The sequence below is a fragment of the Myotis myotis genome, unplaced genomic scaffold, assembly GCF_014108235.1.
Source record: "Myotis myotis isolate mMyoMyo1 unplaced genomic scaffold, mMyoMyo1.p scaffold_m19_p_31, whole genome shotgun sequence".
NCBI classification, from domain to species: Eukaryota; Metazoa; Chordata; class Mammalia; order Chiroptera; family Vespertilionidae; genus Myotis; species Myotis myotis.
This window is the reverse complement of record NW_023416337.1, coordinates 71,023-94,639: the sequence shown is the minus strand read 5'-3', so window position 1 is coordinate 94,639 and position 23,617 is coordinate 71,023. Positions and strand designations below refer to the sequence as shown.

General features: G+C 42.8%; 1 protein-coding gene across 3 annotated transcripts in view; it reads right to left on the bottom strand.

Annotated features, from left to right (window-relative positions):
• SPIN1 (spindlin 1) overlaps positions 1-23,617 on the bottom strand; it is a 98,996-nt gene that overhangs the window by 65,676 nt on the left and 9,703 nt on the right. Inside the window, exons 1-2 of one of the 3 annotated variants that reach the window (XM_036302335.1) lie at positions 3,262-3,329; positions 748-957 (exon numbers count right to left, since the gene is read on the bottom strand). The exons of 1 other annotated variant lie outside the window; for it this stretch is intronic. In XM_036302335.1, the coding sequence (XP_036158228.1) occupies positions 748-799 (52 nt within the window). In that variant the 5' untranslated portion in view covers positions 800-957; positions 3,262-3,329. Of the gene's footprint in view, positions 1-747; positions 958-3,261; positions 3,330-23,617 lie in introns of those variants that run through there. One more of the 3 variants, XM_036302334.1, reaches the window with a different exon arrangement.

The window sequence follows — 23,617 nt, the reverse complement described above, 5'->3', positions numbered from 1 at the left end:
ACGTAATACAATAAAAGAGAATCTAAAATAAAAAAGAGATGAAGGGTACATAAAAATCTGAATCCCTGTGGCTCTTATAAAGGAATTCCAAATACTATAGTTAATAAACATAAGAAATAGTTCTAAATCACAGAGCAACCATTTCTGTAAGATTAATAATTTCACTAGCATAATTCTCAGGTTCATTTTATCAAAGAACCTTAAAATGTTATGATACATTGTTTTCAAATGTGTTCTGTAATGGAGAAGAACCTGGGTCCCACAGAAAACATCACTTACTTATTTTATAGTGTAGCCTATTAAGATTTGAGGATGGGTAAAAATCATGCAAAGTCTAAACTTCTATTCTAGTTGTATTAGCTGTCACAAAACCTGCAGTTTATCTTTTTTCCTTCAAATTGTTATAAATATCCTAAATCTTAGTAAATCTAATGCTCATCTATTCGTCTCATTTTCACTTCCTCCTTCAAAATGAAATGGCAATTTCTTTATTGACTGTAATCCTACTAACTGGGTATTTACAATTCACTTGCTAAATTTACTGGACATCTACAACAGGACAAAAATTAATATGATTCTACCTCTCAAAAAACTAAACCTGTTTCTCTCATGTATGTGTATGAAATACTGCAAATCACAAAGCTTTAAGAAAAGCAAACCACTAGGAATTATGTGAAAGTATTCTACAATTTTATAACTATTTTCAGTTTATCATACGTAAGGTATGCAGAGAGCTGCACTGCCTACCTGCATCAGCTCTGGACCGCTGGCCAGGTGTCTTCCCAAATGGGGTCTTCATTCATCTGCATTTAAGTGAGCAGCAGAGCTGCTGAACTAGGGTGAAAATTCAATATGCTCCAATTTGAAACTGTGCACAGAAATTCAATGTTCGTGTTAATCCATCATCGACGTGCCTCTTTTACAAATTCAGCGAAAATACGTGAAATCATAAGCACTCTGTAAAACAGTGAAATAACAGTTCATTACTACAGCATCACAAGAGCAAAGTAACCCGAGGAAGCCATAGCTGTGACATCACATTAACTAAAACACACCCTGCCCAGAAGCAATTAACTTGATTTCCTCAGACCTGGGTGCCAGGACAGCTCTTAGCCAGGGAAAAAAGGAAGTGCTAAATCTTTCAAAGAGGAAGTCTGGGGCATTTGCAAGACCCCAAAGTATAGTTTCTCAGAAGTCAACTGGAACACAATATGGCATCCAACTTCACCCACTGTAACTCAACGCATTTTGCTGCCAGAAATCAGAAAAGGGTGATGCTGGGGTGTCATAAAAGGTTTAGACTGGTGGGGACCAGTAATGGCAGCCACCCCTTTTCCTATTAATCCTCTTGTCTGCATACACTTTAAGAACTCTGGTACCTGCTATACCTCCTTTTGCACCACTATCATACATTCTTGGCAACACACGATCCTTTCAACAACCTGCCCCCTCAATTCTTTAACTTTAATCCTTACTTCAAACTATTGACCCCTCCTTTTAAGCCACCTGTCTCCAGGTCACAACCTCAACCACTCATCGCCAATGACTGCAATACCTCTGGAATCTTTGTTTCAAGCATCTCACACTTAAAACCACCTCTGATCATTCTACTTTCTTACACTAACAATCTCACACCAACAATTCTCTGATGTAACCATTACCTCCATCATGACCACTTTTTCATTGTCCTAATTCAGTTTACTCCTTGCTTTTCTCCATTTTCTCCCTCCTCTTCCTGTCAATTTTGTGGCAAAGCCCTAACCCAACTCCCTGCCTACCATGCCCACAGCTTAAGCTGGTCAGCATGGCTAAAAAACTGTAAATTTAAAATCTCATGTCCCAAGTAAGCATGCAAGAATACTACCCCAATCTCAACAGATAAGCTTGTTATTTGCTAAGAAAACAGAAGCAAAAGAAATACTTTCCCACCACCAAATTCACCAACTGCTACTCTCTACTGCTACAGTAGTAGATGAACTGTTTAAATTCAACCCTTTCACTGTGTTATCTAACCCATCACTGTCTTCTGTATCCACTCTCTTAGCACTGGATAGAATTCCCATTGGCATACAATAATTACCATGTGTACTAGTTAATAAAGCAGATTTTTTTCAATAGATGGAGTTACACATATGTTGATATATATGCGGTCTGATATGTATGCTACTTTGTTGTAGTGACAGCAAGCTCCAAAACTGATGTCAAATTTTCTGAAGGTGTTAACATCATAGATATTTTTACGCTTAAAATGTCTAATTTCATGCCAAAGAAAAAGACCATTTGCGGGAAGTTTTAATTCATTACTTTATTTTGAAGAAAAGTGTTGCTGAAAGCTTCAGGAAGCTTACAGTGAACATGCTCCATCTCAAGATACTTGTGAACGCTGGCTTAAACTCTTTTCTTTTTTTTTTTAATATATTTTATTGATTTTTTTACAGAGAGGAAGGGAGAGAGATAGAGAGTTAGAAACATCGATCAGCTGCTTCCTGCACATCTCCCACTGGGGATGTGCCCGCAACCCAGGTACATGCCCTTGACTGGAATCGAACCCGGGACCCTTCAGTCCGCAGGCCGACGCTCTATCCACTGAGCCAAACCGGTTTCGGCGGCTTAAACTCTTTAAAAGTGATGATTTCGATGTGAAAGACAAAGAACATCTGGGTCAACCGAAAAAGTTTGAAGACCATTACAAGCATTATTGGATGAAGATGCGTGTCAAACTCAAAAACAACTTGCCGAAAGATTAAACATTGCTCAGCAAACAATTTCTGATAATTTATAAGCATGGGAAAGATTTTAAAGGAAGGAAAATGGGTGCCACATCAACTGAACGAAAGACAAATGGAAAGACAAATACTCATCAGTAAAATGTTGCTTCAACGTCATGAAAGTCTTTTTTTGCATTGAATTGTGACTGGCGATGAAAAGTGGATTTATTTTGAGAATCCCAAACGCACAAAATTATGGGTTGATCCAGGTCAACCATCAACATCGACTGCAAGGCCAAATCACTTCAGAAAGAAGACAATGTTCTGCGTTCGGTGGGATCAGGAAGGTGTGAAAACCAGGTGAAACCGTTAATACTGATCGCTACCGACAACAAATAATCAATTTGAATCACCCTTTGATCGTAAAATGACCAGAATGGGCCAGAAGACACAGCAAAGTAATTTTGCTTCATCACACGCTTCAAAACCAGTTAAAGACACATTAAAAGATCTTGCCTGGGAAGTATTAACCCACCCATCGTATTCACCAGACCTTGCTCCTTCAGATTCCCACTTGTTCCAATCGATGGCACATGGCACACGCACTTTCTGAGCAGCACTTCAGAACGTACAAAGAAGAGGAAAATTGGGTCTCTGAATGGTTTGTCTCAAAACAAGAACAGTTCTATTGGGAAGGTATCCACAAATTACCTGAAAGATGGGGGAAATGTGTAGCTAGCGATGAACATTACTTTGAATAAAGCACTGTTAATGTTTCTCTTGAAATTATCGTGTTTTCTTTTATTACAAAATCCATATTATTAACTGACACAACCTAGTACATGATGTTGTATTCCTCAACTTAGAAAACATCCCAGGACTCCTTTCATCCACTTCTCTTTACAAGGCTAATTCAAAATTTAGGAATATTTTAATCTACACAAATATCAATGTAGCCTATCTTAGTAAGCTACACTGGTTCTGTAACAAGAAGAATTTAACTGACTAATGTTCTAAAGCAGTGGTCAGCAAACTCATTAGTCAAAAGAGCCAAATATCAACAGTATGACAATTGTAATTTCTTTTGAGAGCCAAATTTTTTAAACTTCAACTATATAGGTAGGTACATTGTTATTAACTTAATTAGGGTCCTCCTAAGATGGCCTTTGCTAAAAATGTCCTCAATCTGATTGAGGTACGTTCGCTGAGGTCGACCCATCCACACTCGTCTTGTATACTTGTTTCATCTATCTCCTTTCATTCATCCTCTCTATATGTCCAAACCATCTCAACATACCTTTCTCAATCCTCGACACTACATCTTCTTTCACTCCACAACGTTCCCTAAAATTAACTTAATAAACTTTACTTAAAGTTTTAAGTCTTAGTTAAACTATAGGTACATTGAGTAAAACTTCCTCAAAATAGACTCGCCCAGGCCGAAAACCAACTTCTGCGCATGGGCCACGAAGTTTCAATCGCACTGTACGTGCGCCTGTACATGGTATTTTGTGGAAGAGCCACATTCACGGGGCCAAAGAGCCACATGTGGCTCGCGAGCTGCGGTTTGCTGACCACTGTTCTAAAGTATTCACTTTTCTCTCCAGGATATTTAAGCTTACCACTTTCTATTGCTTATCACTTCATTAAAATGTTCAGGTTGAACTTGTTACACTTTTAAAAAGTATAGTCCTGGTCAGCATGGCCAGTTGGTTGAGCATTGTCCCATGCACCAAAAGGTCACTGGTTCATTTCTGGTCAGGGTACATACCTGGGGGTTTGTGGGCTCAATCCCTAGTAGGGGGAGTGCAGGAGGCAGCCGATCCATGTTTGTCTCTCACATCAATGATTCTTTCTCTCTCTTCCCTCCCTCCCCCTCTCTCTAAAATAAATAAAAACATTTTTTAAAACTAGGCAAAACTAAGAATTTAAAATAAATAAAATAAAAAGTATAGAATATAAGTTGTTGAAGGAAGAGTTGCAATAAGGGGAAGGACTTAAGGTGCTTTAAAAAACAAACAAACAAAAAAAAAGCCCCACGGTATTTTTATTGATTTTAGAGAGGGAGGGGGAGAGGGAGAAACACCGATGAGAGAGAAACATCACCAATCGGCTGTCTCCTGCATGCTCCCCACTGGGGATCAAGCCCACACCCAGGCATGTGCCCTAACAGGGAATCGAACCAGTGACCTGTTGGTGCATGGGTCGACACTCAACCACTGAGCCATATTGGCTGAGTCACATGGAGCTTTTTGAACAACATAAGAATGCAAAATTTCAGACGAAATTCCCTCTCCATTTCAGTTACAATTAATATTCCAACTGTCTAATATTATCCCAACTCCTGTTAAGACCAGAAAGAAATGTACAGAGACTGAGCCAAAGGAAAACACTGAAAAGCATTAACTAATGAAACAATGGCTTCGTTCTGTGTCAAGTTGCCATATAAGACTTTGAAAATTCATTCAGAGCTTTCTCACTCTTTTGACTAGAAAGGGCAAAACTTAAGTACGTATTTTAAAAAACCGAAACAGTTTTGCCTTATGTTATTCTACTAAGTGGTTAAAAATAAGACAAACTAAATGGAAAAACAATTTAACTTTACATGCTGACAGCAAAATCTCATTATTTCCAGGATAGTAGGAATTATCAAATTTTTTCAAGCATTACAGAAATGTTGTCACATGGACTTTAACTTCAGCCCATAAAAAAGACAGTCCTGTATTCAGATACTCAACAGATGCCAATACCACTAGGATGATGGAGCACAATACTGTATGTACAGCACCACAGATCACCAGAGTACCTGATTACAAACGCTGCCTCATGATGCAGGCATAAGCGGTTCAGCACCACTCACAGCAAGCAAACCACACGTCAGAGACTTCCCGGATCCACAATGCTGCACCTAAATCTACTTGATTTGCTAGACCTAATTTCCAGTTTGTAGGAAATAGAGGTAATACAGGAGCAAGTGGAAAGTTTCTACAAGACCCACAGGCCATACTCTTCAAAAAGTCAGACACAATGAGTAAACCCTGAATGAATGGTTTGGAGAAGAAAAGCGAGGAGATATTTAAGACAAATGGGGAAATTTAAATAGGAGATAAATAGTATATGAAATTATGTAATTACTAAGGCCCCGTGCATGAAATTAGTGCATGGGTGCGGTCCCTAGGCCTGGCCGGCAATCGAAGCGCGAGCATCTGGCATGGAAGGGCAGGTCCCAGCTGACATCTGGGCCCTGGGTAGCACCTGAGCCACCACACGCCCCCCTCCACCTGAGTCACGGCGCCCAAGTTCCCATGTGGAGATGCGGTGAGCGCGGCCAGACGTCGTGGGCTGGGGTGCAGTGTGGGCCTGTAGGCTGCCCACCGGCGCCACACGGAAACTGGGCAGGCAGTGCACTCTCTCCGGCCAGCCTCCCAGACCGGCTCCTGCATGAACCCACGGGGAGGCCGCACAGGTGCAGGGCAGGCTCCTTACGGGCACTCGGGCGCCGCCCAGCGCTCGAGCCCTGGTGTCCCAAGGGAGGGTAGCAGGGGGAGTGAGAGCGAGCTCGGTGCATTCTCACCGCACCTCCATCCCCATCACCAGGTAGCCTGAGAAAGGTTGCAGCCCTCAGCCCAGGCGCCACGGGAAGTTGGTAACTGCCACCCAACCCCAGTTCCCCGACCCAGCCCAGGCTGCTGGTCATCATCTGCAGGACAATCAATCGGTCGGGGCCAGGATCCCCGCCCAGCTCCCTCAGCGCCTGGGAGCCTGACAGCAGTCCTGCCCCCCACCGCTGCCACTAGTTGCCATCTGCCAGGCGATCGGCCCCTGCTCGGACCCACCTTGGCCTAGTGCCCTCCGCTCACCTGCTCCACCATCCCGCCGTGGTCCCACTCTCATAGGGCCCACCAGGGCCAGCAGCACCTCCACTGCCGCCTGCTGCCAGTACCGCATCATCAACACCCGCCATGTTCCGTGCCACCCCCTGGTGGTCAGCGCATGTCATAGCGAGTGGTCGAACTCCCAAACTCTTGGTTGAGGGGACAATTTGCATATTAGGCTTTTATTATATGGGAGGATCATTAGCCTTTAAAAGCACAATAATTACATTGTGGTTATGCTTGGAATATACTTGTTTATAGAAAATGCACGATGAAATTTCTAGAGGTAGACTGTCATGTCTGCAGTGAACTTCAAATAGTTCACCCAAGGAAAATAAAATATACGAAGAGAATGAAGTGAAACTGAAAAAATACTAATTGTTGAATCTAGGTAAAGAGCATACTAATTTTTTCCTTTTAACTTTTATTTCAACATGGAATTTTTCATGATAAAAAGTAGGGGAGCCCTAACCAGTTGGTCTCAGTGGATAGAGCATCGGCCTGCGGACTCAAGGGTCCCGGGTTCGATTCCAGTCAAGGGCATGTACCTTGGTTGCGGGCACATCCCAAGTAGGGAGTGTGCAGGAGGCAGCTGATCGATGTTTCTCTCTCATCGATGTTTCTAACTCTCTATCCCGCTCCCTTCCTCTCTGTAAAAAATCAATAAAATATATTTAAAAAAAAAAAAAAAGTAGGGGAGCCCTGGCAGGTGTGCTCAGTGGCTAAAGCATCAGCCCACGCACTGAAGGTTCACGGGTTTGATTCCCATCAAGGGTATGTACCTGGGATGTAGTTACATCCCTGTCTCTGGTGGGAGGCAACCAGTCAATGTGTCTCTCTTGCATCAATGTGTATATGTGTGCCTCTCTCTTTCCCTCCTTTCCTTCCACTCTGAAAAGGCAATGGGGAAAAAAATATTCTCAAGTGAGGATTAATAACAACAAAAAAGGAGGGGGAAAGAAGATCCTGATTTCCCTTTGCTAAGTTCATCCTCATTAAATACTAGAGGCCTGGTGCACGAAATTTGTGCACAGGTAGGGTCCCTAGGCCTGGCCTGTGATTAGGGCAGATCAGGGCCTTCCAGCTGCTGGCTGGGGCCTGCCTTTGTTCTGCGCTCCGCCCTGTGGTCAACACACGTTATAGCAAGTGATCAGTCTCTCAGTCGAACTCCCGCAGGAACAATTTACATATTAGGCTTTCATATATCCTATATAATAAAAGAGAAACGTGCAAATTAACCATCCCTCCGCTACGCTCAAGCCACGCCCACTGGCCAGAGTGGCTATGCAAATTAACCTGACAAAGATGGTGGTTAATTTGCATACGCAGGTGTCAGGCGACCCAGGAGGCAACGGCAGCCACTCCTGTGGGCTCCTGGGACCTTCACTGGCCCCGGGAGGTGAGGCCGTAGCCACTCCCGCGGGCTCCCGGGACCTTGCTGGTGGAGAGCAGAGCCGGGGAGGAGCGGGGAGAGCAGGAGGTTTGGAGGACTTGGCAGAAGTCCCACCCCCACAGAATCAGCCAGAATCAGCCTTTGGTCAGACAGCTCTCAGCGGCCTGATAGCCAGGACTCTCATTCACCTGCATCTCAGACCATGACAGTAGAGAGGTGGGACTATGTCTAAAGAACAACTGTTGATAAAACGTAGCTCTGCAGCCGAAAGATGCTGGCATTATCGACAGAAAGTGTCTGCAGAGCAGTGTGCGTCTGATCTTGAAAGAAGGCGGTGCCTGCAACGGGATGTATCTGAACACCAGCTACTGGAAAAACGTCACTCTGATGCCAAAAAACACAGGCATTATCGACAGAAAATGTCTAAAGACCAATGCACCTTTGAAGTTGAAAGAAGGCAGTGGCGATGACAGAGTATGTCTAGAGAACAGTCATCAACAAGTACTACCAATACTAGTAGGAACTGCCTTCTCAGTGAAAACGGAGTACATGAGGATGCAATTCTTGAACATACTTGTGGTGGAATGACGGTTCGACGTGAATTTTGCCTATCACTAAATTTCTCTGATGAAAAACCATCCAATGGGAAATTTACTTGATGTTGTAGCAAAGGGAAAGTTTGTCCAGATGATATACATTTTCCAGATTACCTGGCATATTTAAAAAGATTAATGACAAACGAAGATTCTGACAGTAAAAATTTCATGGAAAATATTCGTTCCATAAATAGTTCTTTTGCTTTTGCTTCCATGGGTGCAAATATTGCATCGCCATCAGGATATGGCCATACTGCTTTAGAATACACGGACAAGTTTATCATCGTACTGGAACTTTACATCCTTCGGATGGTGTTTCTCGGAAGTTTGCTCAACTCTATATTTTGGATACAGCCGAAGCTACAAGTAAAAGATTAGCAATGCCAGAAAACCAGGGCTGCTCAGAAAGACTCATGATCAACATCAACAACCTCATGCATGAAATAACTGAATTAACAAAATCGTACAAGATGCTACATGAGGTAGAAAAGGAAGCCCAATCTGAAGGAGCAGCAAAAGGTATTGCTCCCACAGAAGTAACAATGGCGATTAAATATGATCGTAACAGTGACCCAGGTAGATATAATTCTCCCCGTGTAACTGAGGTTGCTGTCATATTCAGAAACGAAGATGGAGAACCTCCTTTTGAAAGGGACTTGCTCATTCATTGTAAACCAGATCCCAATAATCCAAATGCCACTAAAATGAAACAAATCAATATCCTGTTTCCTACATTAGATGCAATGACATATCCCATTCTTTTTCCACATGGTGAAAAAGGCTGGGGAACAGATATTGCATTAAGACTCAGAGACAACAGTGTAATCGACAATAATACTAGACAAAATGTAAGGACATGAGTCACACAAATGCAGAATTATGGATTTCATCTCTCTGTGCAGGACATGTTCAATCCTATTTTAAATGCAGGAAAATTAACTCAACAGTTTATCGTGGATTCATATTCAAAATGGAGGCCAATCGGATAAATTTCATCAAAGCAAACCAATCTAAGTTGAGAGTTGAAAAATATAGTGGTTTGATAGATTATCTCAAATCTAGATCTGAAAATGACAATGTACCGATTGGTAAAATGATAATACTTCCATCATCTTCTGAGGGTAGTCCCAGAAATATGCAGCAGTGATATCAGGATGCTATGGCAATTGTAACAAAGTATGGCAAGCCCTATTTATTCATAACCATGACATGCAACCCCAAATGGGCAGATACTGCAAACAATTTACAATGCTGGCAAAAAGTTGAAAACAGACCTGACTTGGTAGCCAGAGGTTTTTTTTGTTTGTTTATTTTTTAAATATATTTTATTGATTTTTTACAGAGAGGAAGGGAGAGGGATAGTTAGAAACATCGATCAGCTGCCTCCTGCACACCTCCCACTGAGGATGTCCCCACAACCAAGGTAGATGCCCTTGACCGGAATCGAACCCGGGACCCTTCAGTGCGCAGGCCGACGCTCTATCCACTGAACCAAACCAGTTAGGGCAGTAGCCAGAGTTTTTAAATATGAAGCTGAATGCTCTTTTAAATGGTATCTATAAATTCCATTTATTTGGCAAAGTAATAGCTAAAATTCATGTCATTGAATTTCAGAAACGCGGACTGCCTCACGCTCACATATTATTGATATTAGATAGTGAATCCAAATTACGTTCCTCTAATTAATTCCCTTTCAATGTGCACGAATTTCATGCACCGGGCTACTAGTATATATATATACTGAACTATCCAGGCTTGCAATTTGCCCAGTCATCTTTAAAACACTGACAGTTCTATGACATGACTGCTGCTGCTGGATCTCCAGCCATATCTGGCAGAGCCAGAGCAGAGTCCGCTTTCTGTAAATCCCCTATCTAATCAACCCCACCCATGTACCAAAGGGGTGCTGGTTCCTGGAACAGGCAAGCATGTATGGTGTCTTCCTTTCTCTGGGGTAGCTCACACACCAGCACCCCTACCCATCCTGCCATACGTAACCCTTTAGCATCAGCCATGAAGCACACAGGACGGAAATCCATTCTTGCCTCAGCCCTAAGATGTACCTCATATGTAAGATCCCTTAATAGACTTTTGATGTAATGCTCAAGTTGTCAGCCTCTTTCTTTGGTCTCTCAGCTCAGAAAAAAATTTCCCAACAGTTATGAATTTAGTTTTGAACCTCAATACTCTTTCTGTAATGATCTCAAAGAGGATCAAAAGATTCTCACAAATTTCCTGCCATCATAAATATATACAACTGTGAACCAAAAGAGGGCTATGCAATAAAGCTGACAAGCTCAGTGATTAAAAGCACCCACACAGTATGGTCTGATAATAAATTCCTAACTGGGCAGGTAGTCACGCCCCAGGCCTATAGCTTCGTTAGTAAATGGTTAATCTTTACCTTAAGCAAGCCTGCCCACTGTTTTTGTGCATCTAGGATAACAAACCTTTAAAATGGCAGAATAATTTTCTTTTCCAGTCTTCTGAGAGGCACAATCTTGGCACAGAGTACAAGACCATGAGACTTCTTGTTGTTATCTTGCTGCCAGCGTACCATCTCTATTTACTATAAATATTAAATGTTAACTATCCTGCACCCATCAATGCAAAAGATTTCTCTCTCCAGTTTGCTTTTTCATTCAATCCTAGATATTTCCCCATCTTGCTTTGTCCTTAATTTAACACTAATGGATTTCATGTAACTTTCCCTATGTTCTCTCCTTTGATTCCAATGTATAAAATGAGCTGTGAAACTGACATTCTCTCCAAAGCATTTTCTCAATCAGTAAGATCCTGCTTCCAGACATGTCCTCAAACCTGGCTTGAATCAATGCTTATAAAATTTTTGGTAAGTACAAATGTTCTTTTGTCGACACAACACACCACAGTATTATTACTAGTACCTTTTACTTTCTCAATCATAGAAATGACAAATCTTTCCAACACAGTATTTTATTTCTCAAAATAGCTCTTAAGCTCATCAACTACTTCTAAATTAAGTTATTAAGCCCATCACAGAATGGACATGACTAGAGTGAATGAGCCATCAGGGCATTAGTGATCAACCTGTAAAAACCAAATTGGCAACTATTGTAAAACAAAGAATTTGGGTGGCCTTTGTCCCTGTTCTTGGGAAGCACCCTCTAAATCCTTGGGATTTCCTGAGTGACAGGAGTCCTTGTAATTCAGGGTGTTAACAAGGTAACTCCAGATGAGGGCTGGCCAATCCAGAAAGACCAACTACAGGATAGAGGATTTCCAGGGAGGGAAACTAGAGATTGAGTTCAACCTCATCATCAATGAATCATGCTTACATAATGAAACCCCAGTAAGAATCCTAGACACTGAAGCTGGAGTGAGCTTCTCTGGTCAACAATGCTCTGACTCCATGCAGTCACATCCACGTGAGGGTGATGGTCCTAACTCCACTGAAAAAGCTTGCTGACCCTCCCGAACCTCACCCTGTGCATTTCTTCTTTAGACTGGTCCTGATTTCAATCCATTTCTGCTACAATAAAACTATAATTCATAAGTATAGCACTTGAGTTGTTGTAGTAAATTGCTAAACCTGAGAGTCTTGGGAACCCCGAATTTGTAGCCAGCTGGTCAGAAATGTGGTGACCTAGGGACCCCCCCGAGCTTGCAGCTAATATCTGCAGTAAGGGCAATTGTGTGAAGGATGGTACCTCAGCCTGTGAAGTCTGACCTACTCTGAGTTAATCTCTTAATATTTCCTATCATCAATTATTATTAATCAATGTTAACCTCAATATCTATATATATAAAAGCCTAAGCGACTGGACGGTGGTCAAAGCACTCCCACAGCAGGAGCACCACCCAGCTGATGGGCCCCAGACACTGCCCTGGCCCACGACACTCCCCGTGTGCCTGAACGGCAGGTGCAGCGAGGCCAGTATGAGCGGGAGTGGCGCAGCGCCAGCCCGGCGCCTACTGCTAACCGCACTACTTCATGCTGTGTGGTATCGACGTGGACAGAGCCCAACGAGCTGGCAGGTAAGGCCAGGCTGTGGCGGCACAGAGGTCCACTGATCCCCACAGGCCAGGCCAAGGGACCCCACCGATGCACAAATCCGTGCACCAGGCCTCTAGTATCTATACTAATAAAAGAGTAATATGCTAATTAGACCAGGAGACCTTCCAGACATCCTTCCAGGCAAAGCCATGGTGGCAGGGCCGAGGCAGAGGCAGTTAGGGGTGATCAGGCCAGGAAGGGAGGGCAGTTGGGGGCAAGCAGGCTGGCAGCGGGGGGAGGAGGGGGCCCAGTTGGGGGCAAGCAGGCCCTCAGTGGGGGGCAGTTGAGGGGGCGATCAGGCCGGCGGGGGGGGAGGGAAGCTGGGGGCGAGCAGGCTTGCAAGGGGGGCAGTTAGGGGCAAGCAGGCCAGCAGGCAGAGTGGTTAGGGGCAATCAGGCAAGCAGGCAGGTGAGCGGTTAGGAGCCAGCGGTCCCGGATTGCGAGAGGGATGTCCGACTGCCAGTAGTCGGACATCCCCTGAAGGGGTCCCAGATTGGAGAGGGTGTAGGCCAGGCTGAGGGACACCCTCCCCCTACCCCCATGCACGAATTTTGTGCACCGGGCCACTAGTTTTTTATAAGCATCAAAAGGTGTCGTTTTAGTATCTTAAAATATAAAATTTGTCTTATCACTTAACACATTACTAAAGATACCATGTTACATTAAAATTGTTTTCGTATTTTTATAACTATTGATTCACGAGACTGCTAAAAGATCCATGGCACAACACTCACCTAAAGCTACTGGCAACAGACAACTCTGAATCCTTGATGAGTCTTTAAAGGATATCTGCAGGCATCAAGATAAAGAATGAACTAACTCCTGGTAAGAATGGATTAATAATTTAGACCTCTTCTAAAAGCTAAAAAAACAAAAAAACTAATCTAAAAGAATACCGCTAACAAAAACTATCAGGAACACCAAGGTTTCTTACTGGAATGGCTAATTCCAAGTCAGAGGCTGGAGCACCTTGTCATACCAGAAGCCAGGATATTATCAAAGCCAGGAAGATAACACTAGAGTTGTGTCAAAGAGACAAAGGGGATTGTTTTACACTATTTTCATGACTTTTTATGATTAACAACTTCCACAACATAAATGTGAACGCACACATACTGACATATCCACCCAAACTATGCTTGAAAGCATCAAAGAGCTTGAAGATAGAACTCACAAAGGCACAATCTAGGGAAGTAAGCCCCACATTTAGAACCACGTTTATCCCTGAGAGCAACTGGCAAGTGTTATGGAACAGCTGAAAGGCTGACAGCTTTACAAGGTGAGGGACCAAAGCCCAGAACCCAGGGACTACCAAAGGAAGGAGAGGGCTGGTGGACCCATGTCACATGACCTGGAATCCAAAATTGCTCTCAGGAGCTGAAGGAATGGAAAGAAACCAGGTAAGAACTGCAGCCAGCCACTACTCCTCTTTACCCTGGAACTGAACTGAGGTGATCCCAGACTGTCCACTCCCTCAGATGCCTGGCAGAAGCAAGCACAAACCCTGTCTAGAAAATATCATCCTAGACCCCAATAATTTCAAATTATTTAAAAAATGTAATCTACTGTTCTCCCACAGTAGACACAGCTGATTCTCAGTCAATTGGCTTGGAGGTCAAATCCTCCCAGTGTTACCTACAACAATCAAGGCTTAACTACAACAAGACTGTGCACAAAGCCTGCACGGGGGTGCACCGGGAGTGTCTACCTCAGGTAGTTGGGGAGACAGAGCCACCGGGCCCTGTAAGATACTTAGCACATGCACACACATGCAATCCAGCTGCAAGAGACAAAATAGAAACTAGGACAAACAAACAAACAATAAATAAAAAGGTAGACATTGGAGTTGCAAAATCATAATTTAAGGTTGGGGGAGAGGGGAGAAGGGTACAGAAACAAATAAAATTATTAAGTGAAAAATAAAATAGCTGTATTATATTCAGAGATAAGACATTAAGATAGTAAACTTTGGTAGAAAACTATCAAAGAACCAGATTTTCCAGTAGTAAAAAAAAATACAGTAAACTCAATAAATAATAGATTAAGATCAAATAGGACAGGAAAAACCAAGATGGCGGCATAAGTAAACACCTGAGATTGCTACCTCGCACAACCACTTCAAAAATACAACTAAAAGACGGAACGGACATCATCCAGAACCACAGAAAGGCTGGCTGAGTGGAAATTCTACAACTAGAAGGAAAGAGAAAAGCATACCGAGACTCAGAGGAGGTGCAGTGCAGAAGTAAAATACAAAGGTGCAGAGATACATGCGGAGAGGGCTGGCGGCTGAGGACACAATTGTCTTTTTCAATCGGGAGGGAGTTTCAGGCTCTGAGCTCCAGTTCCGGGCGAGTCTCTGGGGACCAAGACTCATACAGGAGAAACGGGACGGTCTGGCATCGGTCGGAACTCGAGGGCAGCTTTCTCTCGGAGGCACACACAGCGATTGCCAGGGCCTCTGAGGACAGGACTGAGAGCAGCCATACTGCTCACTCTGCCCACCTCGTTGATCCCCTGGGGCTCCGCCTCGCCCAAGCCATGCCCGGAGGCTTTTGCATATGAAAGGCCTGACCCTTTATAATCTGAAAATTACTTAACAAACTGCAGCTGCCCAAGGCCCCAGGGCAACTTGCATTGCTTTACAGATGGCAGTCTGCAGGGTAGCCTCAGGCAGAGGCTAGATTAGCATCTCCTTAGATCCAAGAGCCACTGTACCCAGTGGTCAGAGTGGGACCATCCAATTATAACTCTGCAGATCCATAAGGGACACACTCAGGGGGCAGACTCAGTGAGCACCAAAGCCCCACTGAAGCAAGTCTTGCCCCATAAGGGTGTCTTCAGTACAGAAGTTCTCCCACAGTAGACACAGCTGATTCTCAGTCAATTGGCTTGGAGGTCAAATCCTCCCAGTGTTACCTACAACAATCAAGGCTTAACTACAACAAGACTGTGCACAAAGCCTGCACGGGGGTGCACCGGGAGTGTCTACCTCAGGTAGTTGGGGAGACAGAGCCACCAGGCCCTGTAAGATACTTAGCACAGAAAGCTACACTATCGACACCGCGAAGCATAAAAAATGCCGAGACAAAGAAACAGGACACAAATGACAAAAATTGAGGAAAGCAAACTACTGGATATAGAGTTCAAAACCACACTTTGAAGGTTTTTCAAGAACTTTCTAGAAACTGCCAATAAATGTAGTGAGATCCTCAAGGAATCTAGTGAGACCCTTGATGTTGTGATAAAGGACCAACTAGAAATTAAGCATACACTGACTGAAATAAAGAATATTATACAGATTCCCAACAGCAGGCCAGAGGAGCGCAAGAATCAAGTCAAAGATGTGAAATACGAAGAAGCAAAAAACACCCAACCGGAAAAGCAAAATGAAAACAAGAATCCGAAAATACGAAGATAGTGTAAGGAGCCTCTGGGACAGCTTCAAGTGTACCAACATCCGAATTATACGGGTGTCAGAAGAAGAGAGAGAGCAAGATATTGAAAACCTATTTGAAGAAATAATGACAGAAAACTTCCCCTACCTGGTGAAAGAAACAGACTTACAAGTCCAGGAAGCGCAGAGAACCCCAAACAAAAGGAATCCAAAGAGGACCACACCAAGACACATCATAATTAAAATACCAAGAGCAAAAGACAAAGAGAGAATCTTAAAAGCAGCAAGAGAAAGAAACTCAGTTACCTACAAGGGAATACCCATACAACTGTCAGCTGATTTCTCAACAGAAACTTTGCAGGCCAGAAGGGGAGTGGCAAGAAATATTCAAAGTGATGAAAGCCAAGAACCTACAACCAAGATTACTTTATCAAGCAAAGCTATCATTCAGAATTGAAGGTCAGATAAAGAGCTTCACAGATAAGGAAAAGCTAAAGGAGTTCATCACCACCAAACCAGTATTATATGAAATGCTGAAAGGTATCCTTTAAGAAGAGGAAGAAGAAGAAAAAGGTAAAGATACAAATTATGAACAACAAATACACATCTATCAACAAGTGAATCTAAAAATCAAGTGAATAAATAATCTGATGAACAGAATGAACTGGTGATTATAATAGAACCAGGGACATAGAAAGGGAATGGACTGACTATTCTTGGGGGGGAAAGGGGTGTGGGGGATGCGGGAAGAGACTGGACAAAAATCATGCACCTATGGATGAGGACATTGGGTGGAGGGTGGGGTGGGAACTGGGAGGAGGGGAGTTAACGGCGGGGGGGGGGGGGGGGGGGAAGAGGAACAAATGTAATAATCTGAACAATAAAGATTTAATTTAAATAAAAAAATAAATAAGATAATAGTAGGCTGGCTAATCTTGTTAAATGTTAGTGAACAAAGAAAAATCAGAAGAAAATACCCAGAATGAAGCATGGAGAAGGTAAGAGACTCGGAAGGTCTAATACATTAAAATGAACACTCAGACATTTCCACAGGTTCAGTAGGACTTATAAACACAAAATATAAATAAAAATATGTAACTAGACACATCACAATAAAAGTTGAAAACTAAAGACAAAAAAAAATCACAAACACCTGAAATAAAAAAGACAAATTCCACCCATGGGAGCTAATATTTATATTTTGGGGGGAGGATAAAATAAGTTTTATTTTAAACAGAGAAAAAGGAGGCGGCTAGGTCACCGTGTAAAAATACCTGTTCACAGGCCAACTCAGGAGTCAGTTGCACACATGGTCACTTAGTCTTGGGATTCTGTGTGTTTCCAAAGGTGGGGGTTGTCTCCAAGTTTTGAGGGGCCAAATTCTGACTCTGCCTTCTGGTTGGGGCCTTGTTAAGACTTCCAGGACCACCACGGGGTTTTCCTGCCATTAACGGTTTCTTTTGATCCTGCCTGGAGGTGGGGGAGGGGGAAGGGCTGGGGCTCTGGTGAGAGGATGTCAACTCCTACTTCCTCACTCCACTTGGAGGATCCTACCCCCCAACTTCTTTCTATCCTGCCTCATTCCCTACGGAGAGACTTCCAACCCTCAAATCTTTCAGGGGTGATGAGGGAAGAGGGTTTGTCTTCAGTAACTGCTTCTTGCTGACAAGAGCTGTGGTCCCTGCCTATGTAGGCTATGGAAGTCTCTCTCCCTGCCTGATCTAGGGGAGACAAGGGAAAGGGAGTTGGGGCACAGCGCTGATGTTATTGGCTGGGTCCTCTAAGTCAGGGATGGGTCCAAAGCCTTGAAGCATCATTATCTTGACACTCTGTTGTATTCAACAGTAATGGCGGTGGCTAGACACTCTGATGGTGGGTTTACTCCATTCAGACTCAACTCCACACCTACAACAGTGACAAGAAAAGGGACCTAGAAAGGAAAGTGAAGACCCATGGCTGGCTAGCCACGGAAGTATGTTACGCGTCCACTTCCATGTCAGGATCTTCCGCTTGTCCTTCACTCGCCCAGGAAAACTCTCAAGGATGAATGGGAGTGAGAATAAAGCAAGTTTTATTCAAGTAGAGAAAGAGAAGGAGGCCACTGAGCAGGCACCTCTGTGAAATAAGCGAAAAGTACATGTCTGAGTGGACGCAGACTAACTCAAGAATGAGTTGCACCATGGGAGCAAATATTAAACTGACTTACAGAAAGAATAGAAGCTGAAAATGTAATTCAATGACCTCTTTCAATGCCTCAGGAGAAAGCTGACAAGTTAGGATACTATACACATCAAAACATCCTTCAAAAGGAAGGTCAATTTGAGACTTATTTAGACTAACATACACTCAAGAGAATTCACTATCAGCAGTAACAACAGGTGGGAAACAAAGTGTTCTTCAGGGAGAAGAAAGTGTTCAAAGACGAAGGGGTTGGAATTATAGCAAGGAATGAAGAGCAATAAAGAGGGTAAATCAAACAAGCTATTGACTGCACAAATTAATAATACCTTAAGATAAAATATACAGAAAATTATAACAGCACAACATTTCACAACATTAGTGAAAATGAGATAGAGTTTAAGTGCCAAAGAAAGGGGGAAAGAACCAAGTATTAGATTCTGAGAGGTCAAAGATGCACGTATTAAGTAACTTCCAAATTAACAAGGGAGAAAAATAATAAAAATTAGCACCCAAAGGACAGGAAAAGCCACATAAAACAGGTACACTAAACAGAAAGCACTTACTAAGCTAACAGATTAAACCCAACTATGTCCATTACCTTGTTAAACACAAAATAAAATAAAACACAAAATATAAATAAAAATATGTAACTAGACACATCACAATAAAAGTTGAAAACTAAAGACAAAAAAAATCACAAACACCTGAAATAAAAAAGACAAATTCCACCCATGGGAGCTAATATTTATATTTATATTTATATTTATATTTATATTTATATTTATATTTATATTATACTGTCCCAATTTTAAGAAATACTATCAGACAAGATTTTAAAAATTCCAACTGTCGACAACAGAATTATCTAAAACATAAGCACAAAGACAGATTGAAAATAAAGGGTACAAAAATATATACACTGCACATAACCTAAGATAATGCAGCCACATGAATATTAAGATTAAAAAAAAAAACTTGCCCTAGCCAGTTTGGCTCAGTGGATAGAGCGTAGGCCTGAGGACTGAAGGGTCCCAGGTTCAATTCCAGTCAAGGCCTGGTCCAGCCCCTGATGGAGGCAACCAACCAATGTGTTTCTCTCACATTGATATTTCTCTGTCTTCCACTTTCTCTTAAAAAAATTAAAAAAAAAAAATCAATGGAAAAATATCCTCAGGTGATTTATAAAAAAAAAAGATAAAATTTTACTTCTCAATGATACTTTTGCATTAAGGAGGAATACAATGACTTTAAGTCCTTTAATTTATTTTTAGAGAGAGGAAGAGGGAGAAGGGGAGAGAAACATTGATCTGTTGCCTCCCATCCCACAACCTGGGCATGGGCCCTGAGCACGTGCCCTGAGCAGGAATCAAACCAGGCACCTTTCAGTGCACAGGATGACATTCAACCCACTGAGCAACACTAGCCAGGACAAATGGAATTATTTTAAAAAACAGAATTGACGAGAAAGATATGTCATTCTAAGCACGCATGCACCTAATAGCATAACCTCAAAATAGATAAAGCAGAAATGACCAGAACTAAGAATATTAATACATTTATCTTGGCAATCAATACAAGCAGCAGACCAAAAGGGGAAAAAAAGTTTAAGGATGTGGAAGAATTTAACATGATTAGTCAAGTTGAACTAACCAACAATCGCATCTGCCCTGGCCAGGGACCTCAACTGGTTAGAGCCTCACCCTGATATGCCAAGGTTGCGTATCTGATCCCCATTCAGGGCATATACAAAAATCAACCAATGAAATGCATAAATAAGTGGACCACCACCCAGGCCAGTGTGGCTCAGGTGATTAGAGCATCGTCCCATGCACCAAAAGGTTGCCAGTTGGATCCCTGGTCATCTATGTGTTTCTCTCTCGCACCAATGTTCCTCTCTCTCTCTCTCTCTCTCCACCCCACCCACCTCTAAAAACCTAAATAAATGGAACAACAAAGCCCTCTCTCTCTCTCTTTTAAATCAATCAATAAAAATAATAAGACACTACTGCATCCACATTCTTTCCAAGGATACACAGGACATTTACAAAAATTGATCATCTCTTTGGTCATAGCTTCAAAAAATATCATGAACTTTAATTAAACAGTGTTCTGATCACAATGGAATTTAGAAAGCAATAAAAAAACAAACAGGCAGACACGAGAGGATTCTTAGAGCAGCAAAGCTATTCTGTATTTTACTATAATGGTGAGTACACACTATGTATTTGTAAAAACCCATTGAATATACACACTAAAGTGAACCCTAATGTAAACCATGGATTTGGGATAATAAGGATGTGTCAATGCAGGTTCACTGATTGTAAAAAATGTATAATGTGGTGCAGGACATGGGAGGCTGTGCCTGTGTGGGGTCAGGGAGTACAGGAAAACTTATACTTTTTATTCAATTTTGTTGAGACCCTAAAACTGCTCTGAAACATAAAGTCTTAAATTATTTTTAAGGTTTATCTAAGTTAATAAGTATACAATGGTTACAAACAACCCCAGAAATTTCAGTTACCTGAAACAAATTCCCACTCCCTTCTTCCCCTGCTCTCCCCGGCCCTCCTCTTTTCTCCACCAGTCCTTCCTCTCTCCTCCCTCCGCTCTTGGTAAAAGACCCGCACTGCAGGAAGCTCCATCACTGGCAGGAGGAAGATGTGGCAAATCTCACTATTGCTCCTAGAAGTTTGTGTGACAAGTCTTTTCTGCTCATGTCACTGGCTAAGACAAATCACATGGCCACACTCAATTTAGGAGGCAGGAACCAGAGTAAGATTCTACTAACCACCCACTGGGATGACTAAAATTAAAAAGACTAACAATGCCAAGTATTGGTGAGGGTATGGAGCCACAATAATGTATTCACTGTAGCAGAAATTGGTATGTCTACTTTGGAAAAGTCTGGCACTATCTATGAAGACTAAACACAGGCATAATGTGACCCAGCAATTCTACACAACAGAAAAGCATGCCAGAAACATGTGCCTGAATGTTCACAGCAAGCCCAGTCCACTCACTTAAGTCCCATACCAGCATGAAAACGGAAATGAGGTGAGCCCCTTAGACCAGTGGTCGCCAACCGGTGGTCCACCGACCAATGCTAGTTTGTGAGGTCCGAAAGGTTGGCGACCGCTGCCTTAGACCACCTACCATGCGAGCTTAAGTGAATGGCTCAGCTGCTCTGCTGAATCCATCACCACCCTCCCCCTAGATCAGTGGTTCTCAAACCGTCCTAATGCCGCGACCCTTTAATACAGTTCTTCATGTTGTGGTGACCCCCAATTTCATTGTTACAAATTGAACATAATTAAAGCGTAGTGATTAATCACAAAAACAATATGTAATTATATATGTGTTTTCCGATGGTCTTAGGCGACCCGTGAAAGGGTCGTTCGACCCCAAAGGGGTCGCAATCCACAAGGTGAGAACCGCTGCCGTAGACCATGCATCCCTTACACACACTTTCTAGTAGGAGATGCTAAAGCAAGATACAGGGATACCTCTGACCCAACTTTGGCTGACGACTCCTCAGTGGCCTTGCTTAAACTTTCTCAGAACTGTACTGTAGCCCTAGCCGATTTGGCTCAGTGGATAGAGCGTCATCCTACGGACTGAGGGGTCCTGGGTTCGATTCCAGTCAAGGGCACATGCCCAAGTTACGGGCTCGATCCCCAGTGTGGGAGTGCAGGAGGCAGTTGATAGATGATTCTGTCTCATCACTGATGTTTCAATCTTTCTCTCCCTTCCTCTCTGAAATAAAAAAATAAAAAGAACTGCACTGTGGTCATAAGACTTTTCCCACCAGACGTTCTCTCCATCCCTTCCTCCTGCACATGCATCAAACCTGGCCCCAAGCCCTAGCTGGTTTTGCTCAGTGGATAAGTGCGTCGGCCTGGAGATTGAAGGGTCCCGGGTTCAATTCATGTAAGAGCACATGTCTGGGTTTCGGGCTTGATCCCCAGTAGGGGTCATGCAGGAGGCAGCCAATCAATGGTTCTTTGATGTTTCTATCTCTCTCTCCCTCTCCCTCTCCCTTCCTCTCTGAAATCAATAAATTAAAAAAAAAAAAAGGCTGGCCTCACCTCCCTCAATACAGCTAAATCTAATCCCAACTTGCCATCTTTTTGTTTTAGGGGGACCTGAACTAACAGTCTCAACCTGGAAACAAGCTAATACTTAACAGGAGAATGAGTACCCATGAGTAATATGTGAATAAATCATACATGAATAGAGAGACGACAACTGTGACCACATGAATAAAATGCATGATGAAATTAGTGGCAGTTCCACAGATGATGTGTCACACACCATAAATGTGTCACTACGTCTGTACTTAGAATATATTTCATTTTTGAACGTTAAAAGAAAATACAGGACTGAAGTCAACAGTCCCAAACCCAAAGGTGAATTTACTATGTTAGCTCAAATTAAGAAGCTATTTGAAGCTAAAGTGTTACTTTCTTACACAGAGCCCTCCTCCCCCTTTCTCCATCAGTCCCACCCCCAAGAGGTAACCACTGGTAAGACTCCTACGAATCTAATAAAATATTGTTGTGCAAATATTTAAAGCATACTACAAGTACACGAACATCTTAAAACACACATATGCATGCATACAAGACAATATACAGTGCTATACAACTTGCTTCTCATACTAAATGTTTTCAATGCAGTGTAGTGAATTCAGAATGGGTATAAAGATCATTTATTTTAAGCTGTTAACTCCAATACTCTCAAACATGCATATTTGCATATTTGTACAAATGCATCTATACAATCAATTCCTAGTAGTGGAATTGCTAGGCCAAATAGAGGTGCAGTCAGCCACTGCCTAGGGCCACCCAAAGGAGCTACAGAAAGTTCAGCAGATGGCTGCTTCTTGTATTGGGCTTGTGAAGTGCCCAGGCAAGGTCCAGCTATAAAGTAAGTCAGGCTGGTGCCAGTGTCAGATCATGGACCTTTCATTGATAGGTTTGGGGCACACTGACGCCAACTGCTGCTTGTTTGAGAGATTTTAGCAAAGTCTGAAGCCTGAGTCAGGACAGGCCATTCATATGGGAAGGTTCCTGCAAACAGCTTGAGTGAAGCTGCAAATTGGATGGGGCAGGTTCTGAGGGAATCACTAGGGTAGAGAAACAAGTGTGAGCCAGGCTGATAGAAACTTGGACATGGCTGCCAGTCAGCTCTGCAATGACCCCTGCGAGGATCCCCATCTGGGAGAAAGCCACCCTGAGTCCTACTCAGATGTCATACAGTCCAGTTCCTCTCCATACATCCCTGGGTTCCCCAAAAGCTGCCTAGAGCTGGAACTCAGAGGGATCGAGTCCTAGTAAGTTCGTGGACCAGCCCTTTAAGAGAAATACCTGGGCCTCCAATAGCCTCTGTGTCACTCAGCCACAATCCCGACTGGTTTTTACAGCCCAAAGTT